The 13,902-nt window shown below is 37.4% G+C and overlaps 1 protein-coding gene across 2 annotated transcripts in view; it reads right to left on the bottom strand.

Annotated features, from left to right (window-relative positions):
* The window catches only part of ADAMTS17 (ADAM metallopeptidase with thrombospondin type 1 motif 17), a 3,302,852-nt gene that overhangs the window by 1,178,652 nt on the left and 2,110,298 nt on the right, over window positions 1-13,902 (bottom strand). For both annotated transcript variants that reach the window (XM_044078403.1, XM_044078402.1), the window contains one exon: window positions 441-521. In XM_044078403.1, the coding sequence (XP_043934338.1) occupies window positions 441-521 (81 nt within the window). The remainder of the gene's footprint in view (window positions 1-440; window positions 522-13,902) is intronic.

Here is a 13,902-nt window from a genome sequence, read left to right on the forward strand (position 1 = left end):
ATTTAACTTGGCTAAAAGGGGTTCATTCCTACAGTGATACTTATCTAGGTCTATGTATATATTTTACTGATAATAATAAATCATTTGATCTAATATATATGCCTTATATCAAGAGTTCTATTACTCAACAACTTATTTACAAACAACAGAGGTATATGTGAACTGACAATGACATTAAAACAAAGCATGAATTACATTACACAATGCCATCACAACTAATCATTTTGATTTGACAAGTAAATGAAGATTTCTTTATCTCACACTAGTGAACCTGCTAACATTTCTTTACCTTACATTTCTTTAACTGACATTAGCATACTTAGTAAAATGGTGGATTTGATAGACTTTGGCCAGATCCTAATTTATGACCACTTCATTCACCTACTGCCAAAAAAACTTCAAAAAATGACTGGAGTTATTTAGAAATAAGTCCTAGTTACCCAAAAAGCTGTGAGCTGGCTTGTCCTCAACCACTCTAATGCGACGAGCACCTACTGGGATCACAGCTGCTTCAATATAGCCTGTGGCAACAGCAAAAAGAAAAAAAATACAATCAGACAACAGCAAAAATGAAAAAAAAAAAACAATTAAAATCATGCAAATGCAGTTAATGAATCTTCCAAGGATCTGAACACAAATAATGAACCAGCTCAAGAAAACACTAAGTAGTTTTGAAAACAAGAAATGCAAATATGGAAGGCGTGAAATATGATAATTGTTTTGACAACCAAACTCCAGTGCTGTCACAATTAATAACATCTGCTGTCAAATCCTCATTTATAAAATAATTGTAATACAGAAAATGTCTAATGTGATGCAGACTCATTTAAATTATTGCTGTTATTATGCTCTTACAGCTGTGGTTGCCACATTTGGTCTTTTCAGTCACTTCTTACTGAAAATGGCATGGAAAAAAAAGAGCATGATATACAGTTATTTATTTATTTACATTAACAGGCTAGGAAAATCTAATAGCAATGCCAATTTTCAATGAACACCCTATAAAAAAAGATTCACAAACATCAGAAAACACAATAAGGAAAAGCAGACAGCAAACTTCATAACAGTATTAATACACCCTTCGACAATCAAGGTAGATTCTGTATGGTGCTAATACGTTAAACACAGGTATACCAGTCAAGAGCAGCAGTACATATGTACTCTGCCCAAAACAATGCCATCATGCTTGGCTCAGTGGTTGGGATGTGCTTATGGACTGATAACGTACATGCAGTTGATACAGTGAGGTATTCTGCTTTAAGGTCTGCAGAAAAAAAGTCAGAATTACAATGACTTATCACATGATAACTCTAGCCACAATTTCACTTTCAATTATAATGCTAGTTACAATTTCACTTACAGATTAATTTGATTTTTAAATGAGCTGTAATTATCAGCCATACTTTGGAATGTTGATTAGCTTCCACATGATACAGATTGTACTTACTGTGATTTTATAGGGCTCTGGTGCCTACCTAAATCACAGAACAACTGATTGCAAGCCAGGTGTTAAAGTCTAAGGTGAGTTTTTGCTTTGCCAAAATACACTGATAAAAAAGTACAGTACTGCAGGAGATGTTCATATTTGAAAAAATTAAAGGATTGAATGGCATCTCATCACATCCATGGCAAATGGTACATCTATTAGGTACTGTCTTTCCAAAATGAACTGTTTTGCTTGATTTCTCTCAAAGACGGATACTCATCAGGATCATACTGTACTGTAAGAATGCATTTCTGTCTTTTCTTATTGTTAATTCACTTCACAGATTTTTATCAACATTGTAGATAACTTATCTTTGAGACACTTCCCTTCTTGTTATCCTTATATTACATCTGCAAATGCATTTTGAGTCATTTCAACTCTAAGGAAAAATGCATTTCATTAAATTACATGTTTTTTTGAGTTTTGTAACTTAATAGTTTTGACATGAACCTCATAAATGTGGAAGTTTAACACAAAGAATTGGAGCTTTGCACTGCTTATGAGCTTTATCCTGTAGCTCAAGTGTAATTCTCTCCCTCAGCTTATGTTTATACAAAGTGTGAATCATTCAACCAGCAAGTGCAAGATGATGACCGATAAAACAAAACAAAACTCTTGTCTGTAGTAAACTTATCTGGTCAATAAATGAATACGTTTCATGTTTCTGAATATAGGCAGAAAGTCATGCTTTCAAATGTCATAACATGCACATGGTGCATTTCTGAATTTGTTAATGACCACCAATTAGAACTACCCTTCTACACAGCTTCTTACCACCTATAAAATTTTCTGCTTGTCCAGCATTAAATACTGTTCTACAGTATGTTCCCATTCAGTTATTGTGATCCAGTGATCAAAAAACTCCTCTCTGTTCACAAACCTATGAAATCTGCTGGGCATGTTCTGTACTCATGTTGATAAAGGGTGGAACTCCTTGCCTGTATCCATCAGGTCAATACCCTCCCTCCAGCCCTTTAAAACATTCTGAAAGATTTCCTAGCCAAAATGTGGCTTTGTTCTTGCTCAACCCCAGGATAGACTAGATCCCTAAATATAAAAAAAAAATCTATTCATAGCTTACATCTCCCCACTCTTCCTTCTTCACTCACTTCCTTACTTCATTTTCTCTCCCTCGATTCTCTTTCTAAGCATGCTATAACCCTGTTTCTTCTCTCACTTCACACTGTAGTTATGTTTGTATTATACTAACTTACCTTTATCTGTATAAAGTGGCTAAAATTTCTCTAAATAATAGGTCATTATTGTGTAAAACATATCCATTTTTAATAAGAAGTTATGTGCTCACCAAAACGTTCAATGTGAGTTGTTCATCTCGCCTTCATTCTTAACTGATGGGTTCGAAGCTGATCCCTCAGCTCCGGTACAGCCACATGCAAAGCTCAAGGTCTTCCAGTAGCTTGAGGCCAAGCCCCCATCCCATGATGCACTGTGAATTACCTCAGATCTTGTTTGCTGCATATACTATAACCATATATAATAGTTATTCCCCTATAGAAGGGAAGACATTGAGCAACCAGGATGAAGCAACATCTAGGTCAACTATCAGCCAGGAGGGGGTAGGAGAGAGGGACATAAGAATGAAGGCGAGATGAACAACTCACATGGAACGTTATGGTGAGTACATAACTTCTTTATGTGAAATTGTTCAATCTCACTGTTCATTCTGTACTGATGGGTAGCATCCCAATCACCATCAATCTCGGGTGGCTCACAGGAGTACATTTTTCAGAACCGTGGACCCAAAGGATGCTCTATCCCTGGAGGCCTTATCCACTTTGTAATGAGTGATAAAGGTATGAGGTTTTGACCAAGTGGCTGCTGCACAAATGTTATCAAGGGGAAGTTTGGTTGAAAATGCAGTGGATGTAGAAACTGCTCTGGTTGAGTGAGTTTTAATCTTGTGTTGCAAGGGCATATTAGCAGCTGAATAGGCAAAAGTGATACAATCAGATAATGATTTAGACAGAGTTGTTTTAGCCACTGGTTTACCTTTCCTGGATTCAGAGAATGAAACAAAAAGCTGGGCTGATTTCCTGAAATCTTTTGTTCTATTCAAATAAAATCTGAGCTGTCTGTGAACATCAAGTTGGTGCAGCATATACTCTAATTTGTTGGAATGATTATGGAAGAAAACTGGTAACTCAATAACTTGGTTAATATTGGTTTCTGAACAAACTTTGGGCAAAAAAAGAAGGATTTGTCCTAAGTGATACTCCAGCAGCATGAAAAATCAAATGAGGATTGATAGATAAAGCCTGAAGCTCTGACACTCTGCGGGCAGAAATAATAGCTAACCGAAAAATGGTTTTCCACGACAAATATTTGAGGTCACAAGATGATGCTGGTTCAAAGGGAGGGAGAATCATACATGAAAGCATAAAATTTAAATTCCATGGAGAATAGGGAGTTTTGACAGGTGGTCTCATATGAAATGTCCCCTTGAGAAAAGCTTTGGATAACTTGTGGGACATGATATTTAAACCATCAACTCCAAGATGAAAATTAAAAATAGCAGTGAACTGAACCTGAACTGTTGCTGCTGCTGCTCCTTTCTTAAAGATCATAGTCAAAAATTCTAATATGGATGTCATGGGGGCTTGGTAAGGATCAATATTATTTTTAGAGGCCCATATGGAAAATCTCTTCCACTTACTAAGATACAATTTTCTAGTGGAAGGCTTGTGAGAAGACAAAAGGATCTGTTTTGTCTCATTGGAAAGGTTATGAAGCCTGGCTATGAGGGGAACTGGAGCAGCCAAGCTGTCAGCTTCAATGACTGCAGAGAGGGAAGAAGGTCCCCTGATGGGTGTGTCAGAAGGTCTGCAACTGGGTCCAGAATCCAGGGATCCTCCAAGAGATGAGTTTGAAGGAATGGGAACCAAATCTGCCGAGGCCAATGAGGGGCTATATGAATGATGGTCCTTCCCAGGGATTTTACTTTCTGTAGAACCTTGGGTATCAATGGTATTGGTGGAAAAGCACTGAGGAGACCTGGGGGCCAATCATGTACGACTGTGTCCCTCGGGGCTTCTAAAAAACACAAAAAATGAAGTACGAGGAGCAAACACCAAAACTACTTGAACAGATTTATTGTTAGCGCTTTCGGAGAGACAAATATCTTTCCTTCTTCAGACAAAATCCATTTTGAAATCAAGGCTATATATATACCTTTCCTAATAACCTAATTGTAAACTTAATTACAATTAAGTATTTAAAGCAACATAACATTTATAACAACTTGCCCTATAAAAGTGTGCTATAAAAGTATGTATATATATATATATATATATATATATACACACACACAACAAACACAACAAACAGCCCTACCTCAACGTATGTATACCATACATCTTAATCTATAATAACTTACTCTATAAAACTGTTAACTTAATAAACAAATCCTAATACCATATATTGAGAAAAACACATAGAAACTTATATAAGATAATATTTCTTATTATTATCTTCTTAATGCAATCTGTTTTAACACACAAAGAATAGATGTATATTCATTAAGACCAGAGAAAAGATGTGCAGCAGTTCTAATCTGCCAAAAAAGTTCTTCCCTTTCTAAAAGTATTTGCCAAGGTCCTGCTCTAAAATCATCATTAATATGCTTCAAAACCATAAATTTAAAATTATGGTCAGAGTGTTCTAGAATGGGCCGTGCTAAAGCATTAGTAAGATCTTTTTTAGAGATGGCATATGTGTGCTCATAAATGCGCTGTTTTAGCTTTCGCTCCGCTTTACCAATATAGAAAGCTGCACATTTTTGACAGTTAGCAGCATAAACAACTGATTTAGTATCATAGGTTATGAATTACAATGGTTTTAATGTAGCTTTTTGTTATATGTGCAAAACACAACAGTTTTTAATTAGTACATCGTATTTTACAAAGTTTTTACAAGGTTTTTTATTGGATAATCAACATTTTGAATATGTATAAAAAGGTCCATAATTGGTTGCTTTTATGTATTTCTGATGAAGACTTTGGCTATCAGGGTCGAAAACGTATACGACTTGTGGCGTTAATATTGCTTGTATTGAATAAACATTGCTTGTATTGAACAAAGCACTTTGTTCGAGTTTCTGACCTTCATTTGGATTTCCTCAACAAGCTTCGGTTTTGGTTTCAGTTTCTTTGGGCTTGTTTTTCCATCAGTTCATTGGGTTTCAGGTTACATTCATTCATATAGCACACCTTCAGTATGTTCACATTCTGTCATAATAAAATTCAATATCCTGCTTTCCTACCTCCAGAATTAAATATGCCTCCCAAAACCTAGACGGCATCAAACAGTAAAGTGAAAAAAAATCCCAACACACACACACACACACACACACACACACACACACACACACACACACAGCATTCATGGCACTCAGCATTACAAGTGCAAAGAAACTTACTTCAGAGAAAATGACAAGGCATAAAAATGCAATAAAACCATATACACCCAGGATAAAGATTAATCAACCAAGCATGCCTAAACTGTTCCTCTACTTGAACCAGAAAATAAATGCAAATTACAGGGACTTCAAAGATGGTTGCACACTGATTAACAGCTTAATTTCACTTCTCCCAGTGTGAAATAAGAAACTTAGAGATAAAGGTCAATAACTCTGCTACTTTTAGTGACTTTACTTAATAGCTAGGATGCCAGCAAAGAAGAAATTTAGAGAGTCTGAAATCAGCCAGAAAAAGTGAAAAGAAAGCACTGATTGGGAAGAATCCTGAGCTGTTCTGCAAAAAGCAGTTCAAGCTCCAGCTATGGTACAAGAAATGTCATCCATTAATCTTGAGTAAAAATAAATCAAATGTATTCAGAGCTGATTAAAATAAATGAAATGATGGAATACATCAACTCAAATAACAAAAGGCTGGAAAAACTGAGGTAGCTTTAAACGGCTATTCAGAAGAACACAAAAACTGTAAAAATCACAGGTCAAAACATAGAAAAGGCTGGCTGAGTATGAGGCTGCTCAAGAAGAGCTGTTTCAAAACATGGTAAGAGTTAGAGGACAGAGCACACAGGAAAAACCTAAGATTTTCTGTTATACCAGACAAACTAGAAAGAACAGACTGTGGTAATTTTATGATAGTACAAGTAAGCAAATGAACTGGTATTCCACAGCAGGATTTGCTAAGTGAAAGTGCACATCATGTGTATGCTCCAAACCTGGCCATGAGAAAGCAGACGAAATCTGTATTATTAAAGATGCAATCATAGCAGCAGGAAGAGTTAATGCTGACAAAATTGTGGCAAAAGGGCTCTCCATCTCTCTTTCCTGTTTACACACCATGTGGCACATTGGCCAATAAGCACCCTTTCAGTGCTCATTGTTCATATGTTCATAGGTGTGTATTAGGCTAATGGCCCTGCAACCTTTACAAGTCTAGCCCATAGGAATACCCTGACATCGTGCCACCTGACCTTAGTTACTAGTGCCTCTGTCGAGTAGAGCCACTGGAGTGATCCCCGAGGTGAATTTTCTATTTCTCATCCACTCAACAAGATTTCTCTTGAAGAGGGCCAATGAGGTGCTCTGCTTGACATGTATGGGAAGTCTATTCCATAGCATGGGCAGTCTCTGGGTTATGAACCTGTCCTTTCAGAATGTTCCATTGATTGTGGTAATGAGGTTGAGATCCTTGGAGCGTGTGGTGTGAAGGGATTGGGATTTTTTTAGATGTAGCAATTCTAACAGAGCTGGGTCAGACATGGCTTTGTAAGTCAAGCAGAGATTGCTTCTAAGTAGGCGATATGAGACAGAGAATAGTTGGAGTTTTTTGTGTTTTTCCACATAGGATGTGTTTAAGGCCTAGGATCCTCTTTGTGAGGTACTTTTGTGGCCTCTCCAGTTGTTGCAGGTGTCTAGTGAGGTACATGCCAAATGGGGCATTGTACTCAATGACTGGCCTAATGAGGGAAAAGCAGAGGGAGACAATGACCTCTTTCTTCCTGTATGCAAAACCCTTAGTAACGAGATGTGCCACATAGGACTTTCTGACCACAGTGGCAATGTGGTGGTCAAAACAGAGGTTGCTATCAACTTGTGTTCCCAGATCTCTTATAATGCCTTCTGTGTTCAGTGGACTACCATCGATGTAGTAATTCAAGGGAACCGGGTTTTTCCCAAGTGGGATGATGACACATTTTTTGGCATTGAGCCTAAGCCCATGGTTCTGACACCAGTCGTTGGTGTCAGTGAGGCCTTTCTGTCGGATGTCAACATCACTTGGGGAGTTAATAATAGCTCCCAACTTGCAATCATCTATGAACTTTGTCAGCCAGAGTCCCTTCGTGTTGGCCTGGACTTCAGATAAGTAGATACCAAACAGGAGAGGACCCAGGACCAAACCCTGTGGGACTCCACCCATGACTGGTCAGCAGTCTGACTTGGAGTCAGCTGCTTTCACACTGTAGGTTCTATCTGTGAGCCAGTTTGCAAGCCACCTAGTGATATAGGGGTTGATGCCTAGCTTAGTGAGTTTTTCTATAATTCCTGAGTGGGGAAAGGTATCAAAAGCCTTGGCCAGATCAAGATAGGCTGTATGAACCAACTTGCCTTCATCCACAGCTCTGGTGACTGACTTAAAGGCGTCGACCAATTTAAGCAGGCATGATCTACCCTTCACAAAACCAAACTGTGTAGGATCCAGAGTTTGGAGATTCCCTATATCCTTGTTTATTAGGTCCATGATGATGCATTCCATAGCCTTGCATATCAGACTCATCAGGATAATCCTACTTTGTGGAGAGGGATGACTGTAGCAGTGCACCAATCGGTAGGGACAAAGCCTGAGGTGAGGCTGTGATTGAACAGGGCAAACAGATGAGGTGCCAGTTCACTTTGTAGTTCATGTAGAAGACAGCCAGGGATATTGTCAGGTCTCATAGAAGCTGTATTCTTGGCCTTGGACAGTGCTGTTTTAACCTGTGCAGCAGTAATACTGGGCACCTGGCAATCTACTGGTATTGTGATTGGCCCTTTGGGGGGAACAGCGGTAAAGTTGGCACTGAATCTGTTGGCCAGTATATTTTAGTAGTTATGGGTTTGTCGGGTTCAGGTTGCTAGCCCAAGGCCCAACCCTCCTCTGAGGGGGCACCACACACATCCGCATGCCCACACTCACACCTAAGGCCAATTTAGAGTGTCCAATCCACCTACTGCATGTCATTGGATTGGGGAAGAAACTAGAGCACCCAGAGGAAACCATGTGAATGCGGGCCTATATTACATCGCCGAAATGCAATTCTGGCAAACATGTATCCATTGACACCTAATCAGCAAAACAATTTCCTGACGTTAATAAAGTCAAATAAATACTTGTCCACATCACAACATTCCAACATCTACGTGAAATAGAACACACCTCCCCCAACTATATATACCAACTCTGTGATCTCACTACAGTGGAGAAAAGGGCAAAATTGTGTTGCTGGCCAGCTAAGTCTTTGCCCTTATTACATTTAGCAAATTGTTTTGCTGATTAGGTGTTGATGGATAGATGTTCGCTGGAATTGCATTTCAGCAATGTAATATAGACCCTGTGAATACAAGGAGGATATACAGATTCCACACAGAAGGCACCCCAGCGAAGAATTGAACTGGAGAACCCCTTGCTGTGAAGTGACAATGCTAACCGCTGCACCACTGTGCAAAGTATTAAAAACTGGAGCCAGCAGAGTATTTGTCAAAAACAAGTATTCACTGTACACCAGGCAGAAGAGAAGCAACACTATCCCAGAAATAAGAGAATATCAGGAGGTAGATGTAAGATTCAAGCTACTGCATCCATCTGTCTTCAGAATAATAAGTAATTTTGTGATGCAGAACAGGCTAAGGAGGAAATGCAAAAGTTTGTCCAACAAAAAGTGAGCCGTCAAACAGAAGAGGGTGCTGTTTCTCATTCTTCTGATAATAAAGCTAATACAGAGCCTTTGTTAGTGAAACCTTTTCCAATGTTCCAAAGAAAAATGCTTGAGGGACAGAAAAAAGTCTGGGGTTGGGAGATGGAGATAAACAGCAACACTGAAATGAATAAATAAATGTCAGACTATAAAGCATCATTCATATTTGTGAAATATGAGTTTACAAGAAAAAGTGTCTGAGAAAGATTGGACTTTTGATGACTTTGTTAAATTGGAGGGGGACCGAAGGGTATATATCAGACTATGTCATTAATGTTTGGAAGAGCACTAAAAGGAAAGAAAAAAGAAGAAGTAAACAATTTTTGTTCACAGTATTTGTATGAAACATTTCATGAAATAAATTCCCTGTTACATAGTGAAACGTAATGATGGATGCATGTGATAAAGATACTAAATTATAAAAAGTACTTCTATCTTTGTTATTTTTAAGAAATGTAGGCAGTATAATGTGAAACAAGAAAAAGGGCTAGTTAATAGGCTGTAAACTTGAGCTGTAGGGTACAGGATGTTAAAGTGCACTGATTATAATATATGTATAGTTGAGATGAATTCTTTTAATTTTGCATTGGTGTATGTTTGTATTAGTGCCCTTAGTTAGTCTAACCTTTATAAATAAGAGATCATTGTGAAACTAATGAATAGTTTAACCTTAAGTATACAAATGTTCAGTGAGAGTTGAGAAGTCTGCAGCTGAGTGTACCTATACATTCTGTTTTTATGTTTTCATGGAAGCAAGATGACTAGTGGTGAAGGCAATACATCTCAAGAAGTCCAGACACTGTCTACTGAGAGAAATGCAAAATTAAAAGGTAAAAGATCAAGCAGCTTAGTAAAAAACTAAAGTTTGAAATTACTGGAAGTGAATAAGAGATAGCAGATTTTCTGGTCCCTAAATTCTTCAATGCATTTACTAGAACAGTGTATAACTTAGTTTCTTTTAAAAATAGCCATTGCACATTTTCTTAAGACTAAAAGTTAATGTTTTCTGAAAGCATATAAAAAATAAGGATAAGACAAAACAGATAGCAATTAATGTAAGGAGGAGCACAAGCTATAACATATGTCTTAGAACAGATTACCTTAATTTTAGGTTAATTAATGCTTGTAGGTACAGCTGTTAATTTGGGACAACTGCTCCTATAAGGAGGCTTAAACTTAAATTACTTGAACAAGTACATAGTTTCATGTGTTTGTTTTAAGTTAATAGGTTACGGGGGTGCATTGGGCATATGTGTATAGTTTTTGAGGTTTTCTTTAAATCAAAAAGTCATGTAAATGTCCTATAAGTTTAAATGGAGATTACAAGAAGCAACTGCATGAAGGATCAACCTGCCAAACATTAGCAGGTGCATGTAACACAAAAGCTAGAAACAGACATTTAAAAAAGCTGCCATATATAATAGGTGGGGTAATAACTCCATATCATAATTGCTGCACTGTCCATATTGTTTTGGAACATGAATCACCTCACAGCTATAGACAAAAAGGTAAGAGCAATGAATTATATTAAGAAATGGAGAGTGCAAACAGCAATGCTACAGGAAAACACATTTGCAAAGAGGTGAGCATGTAAATTTGATAAAGAAATGACTTCAGGATGGCTATTCATCACAATAACAGAGACAAAGGAAAATGGGAGTACTTATACTATTTGCTAGAGGAACTACAATAGTAATAGAAGAAGGGAGAAAACAATAATAAAGGCAGATTTGTGGTCATAAGGGGCTACTGGCAAGTGAGGAGGATTACATTGGACTGTATTTATACTCCCCCAGAAACTGCTGTTATGGAGCCTAAGAAAATGTTGGGAGAAATAATTAGCTTTCAACAGGGAATATAACTTATAGATGGGGACTGGAACTTTATTTGCAATAGTGAGGATGGAGCTGGTGGACCTAGAAGGGGAAATATAACAAAAGACTGTAGATCTCTGAAGAAATTTATGAAAATATTTGGTATGGAAGACATGAATTCAGTAGTAGGAATTTGGTGATAATTTACATATTATTCCCCAAGGTACAATAACTGACCTAGACTAGACAGAAATTTATATTTCACAGGAAAATGTGCATTTAATTGAATGTTTCGACATACATCCAATATTTATTTCAGATCATGCATCATTAACTAAGATAAATATGCAGGCTAATTAAGTAAAAATTAGATACTGGTGCTTATCCACCTACTCATTAAAGGGGGAGGAATTTAAGGAATGGGTAGTGGAAAATATCAGAGAGTTATTAGGGAAGATAGAAATTTTTTCAGAAAATATTGATAGTGAGTGAGCTAAAATGAAATTTGAGTTTAAAAATAGGACAAAAATAAAAGAAAAAAGAGAGATGGTTAAAAAGTAACATGAATTATTTAGAAGGGCTGACAATGGTTAAACTATTGCAGAAAAGGGGACTCTCAAAGAACAAGAAGAGGTGCATCTACACAGTGCTAAAGACAAAATAAGGGAGTATCTTGATAATATGCATGAGTTTAGAATAACTGCTGCTAAGCAACTGCTTTTTGATAATAGCTCCAGAGCACAAAAACTTTTAGCATAATGACTTAGGCAACAGAAAATAAAAAGGGTTATTGCCAAACTTTGGGAGCCTATAACAAAAACAAAACAAAAAATATCCAGAGATCCTGTACAGCTAGAGATATTTCAGAAATGTTATGAAAATATATATAAAGTGTCAAACACAAACATTTTTTTTAATTAAATGTAAAATAAAACAGGCATTATTAATATTAAATACTAGACAACTTTTTGACAGTTAAAAATATTGAGGGATACAATTATATAAACTCTGTATATCCAAAGTGAACATATATTTTTTCTTTTCTTGTAAACATAAAGCCCCAATTCCAAAAGACTTGCTCTCAGTGTAAGTGGCCACTTACACTGTCAACAGGCTGAGACCAGGTGTTTTGGAATATAGTTCCCCATAGTAAGCCTTTTTATAGCTATGTCTTACACAGAACTAAGTAATTAATACTGACAGTAAGTCTTTGGAATCATGGCAGACTTAACACTGACAGCAATTTTTTTGGAATCTGTCACAAAGGTATTTCAGATAAGTTCAAGAAATTTAAGAAAGATTTATTTACATATAAATCACCCATCTATGACAACTCGATATGCAGGAGTATATACAAACTGGTAGAGTTCATAAGGGGCTGAGCGTCTATAAGTTTCTGAATGGACTCTCAACAAAAGATCCATTATATGATTAACCAACAGTGTTTTTTTTAATAAAATCAGACTTGAATGATTGAATCCTTTGTTTTGGCAAAATGAGTGCAAGATAGCTAAGCTGGCTGATAGTATCAAAAGACAAAACAAAAGTGTTTTATTTTAGATTTAATACTAAGTTATTTTTTGTGTGTTTAATACAAAATATTTTTATCTGTGTATTGGAATCACTATAGGTGCAGTTATTGCACCTACATTTACGAACATTATCTTAGGTTGGTCGGAAAAAGTCTCCCTTTATAAGTCACAAATATTTTAGATAAGGAGGTATTTATACATTGTTTATTGATAACTTAATAGTTATATGATCAGGCATTGAAAGTAAAATATTTGAATTTCTTAATGAATTAAATAATAGTCCGTCTCAGTAAGGCCCTTTTGGATAATGTCCATGTCAGCCGGAGAGTCAATTATAGCTCCCAGTTTGCAGTCATCGGAAAACTTGGTTAGCCATAGTCCTCCTGTGTTTGCCTGTACTTCTGAGAAGTATATGCCGAACAGTAGGGGTCCCAGGACCGAGCCTTGTGGGACACCACTTGTGACTGGTTTAGATTCGGACCTGGAGCCCGCTATTCTTAGTGTGTGAGTTCTGTCTGTAAGCCAGTTGGCAACCTATCTCATGAAGTAGGGGTTTATGTTCAGGGTGGTGAGTTTTTCTATAATTCCCGAGTGGGGACTGGTGTCAAAAGCCTTCACAAGGTCAAGGTAGACTGTGTGAACCACCTTCCCCTCATCTATGTCCTTGGTGACTGTCCCAAAGAAGTCAACCAGGTTTAGTACGCATGATCTGCCCTTAATAAAGCCAAACTGGGTCGGGTCAAGTGTTTGGAGGCTCCCAATGTTTTTGTTAATGAGTTCCATGATGATGGGATCCATAGCCTTGCAGACCAGGCTAGTCAGTCTTATGGGGAGATAGTTACCAGGGTCAGTTGTGGCCCCTCCTTTGTAGAACAGAATAACCATTGCTGTGTGCCATTCTATGGGCACATAGCCTGATGAGAGGCTGAGGTTAAACAGTATGTTTAGGTAGGGGGTTAGTTCATTCTGTAGTTCGTGCAAGTCGCAGCCTGGGACACCATCTGGCCCCATTGATGCTGTGCTTTTGGCTTTTGAAAGGGCTGTTTTCACCTGTGTGTCTGTGATTTCCGGGACACTACACTTTTCTGGTATTGTTGTGGGCCCTTTTGGGGGTGAGAGGGGGGTGAAG

Source organism: Protopterus annectens, chromosome 7.part0, assembly GCF_019279795.1.
Source record: "Protopterus annectens isolate FY-2018-M chromosome 7.part0, PAN1.0, whole genome shotgun sequence".
Classification (NCBI taxonomy): domain Eukaryota; kingdom Metazoa; phylum Chordata; order Ceratodontiformes; family Protopteridae; genus Protopterus; species Protopterus annectens.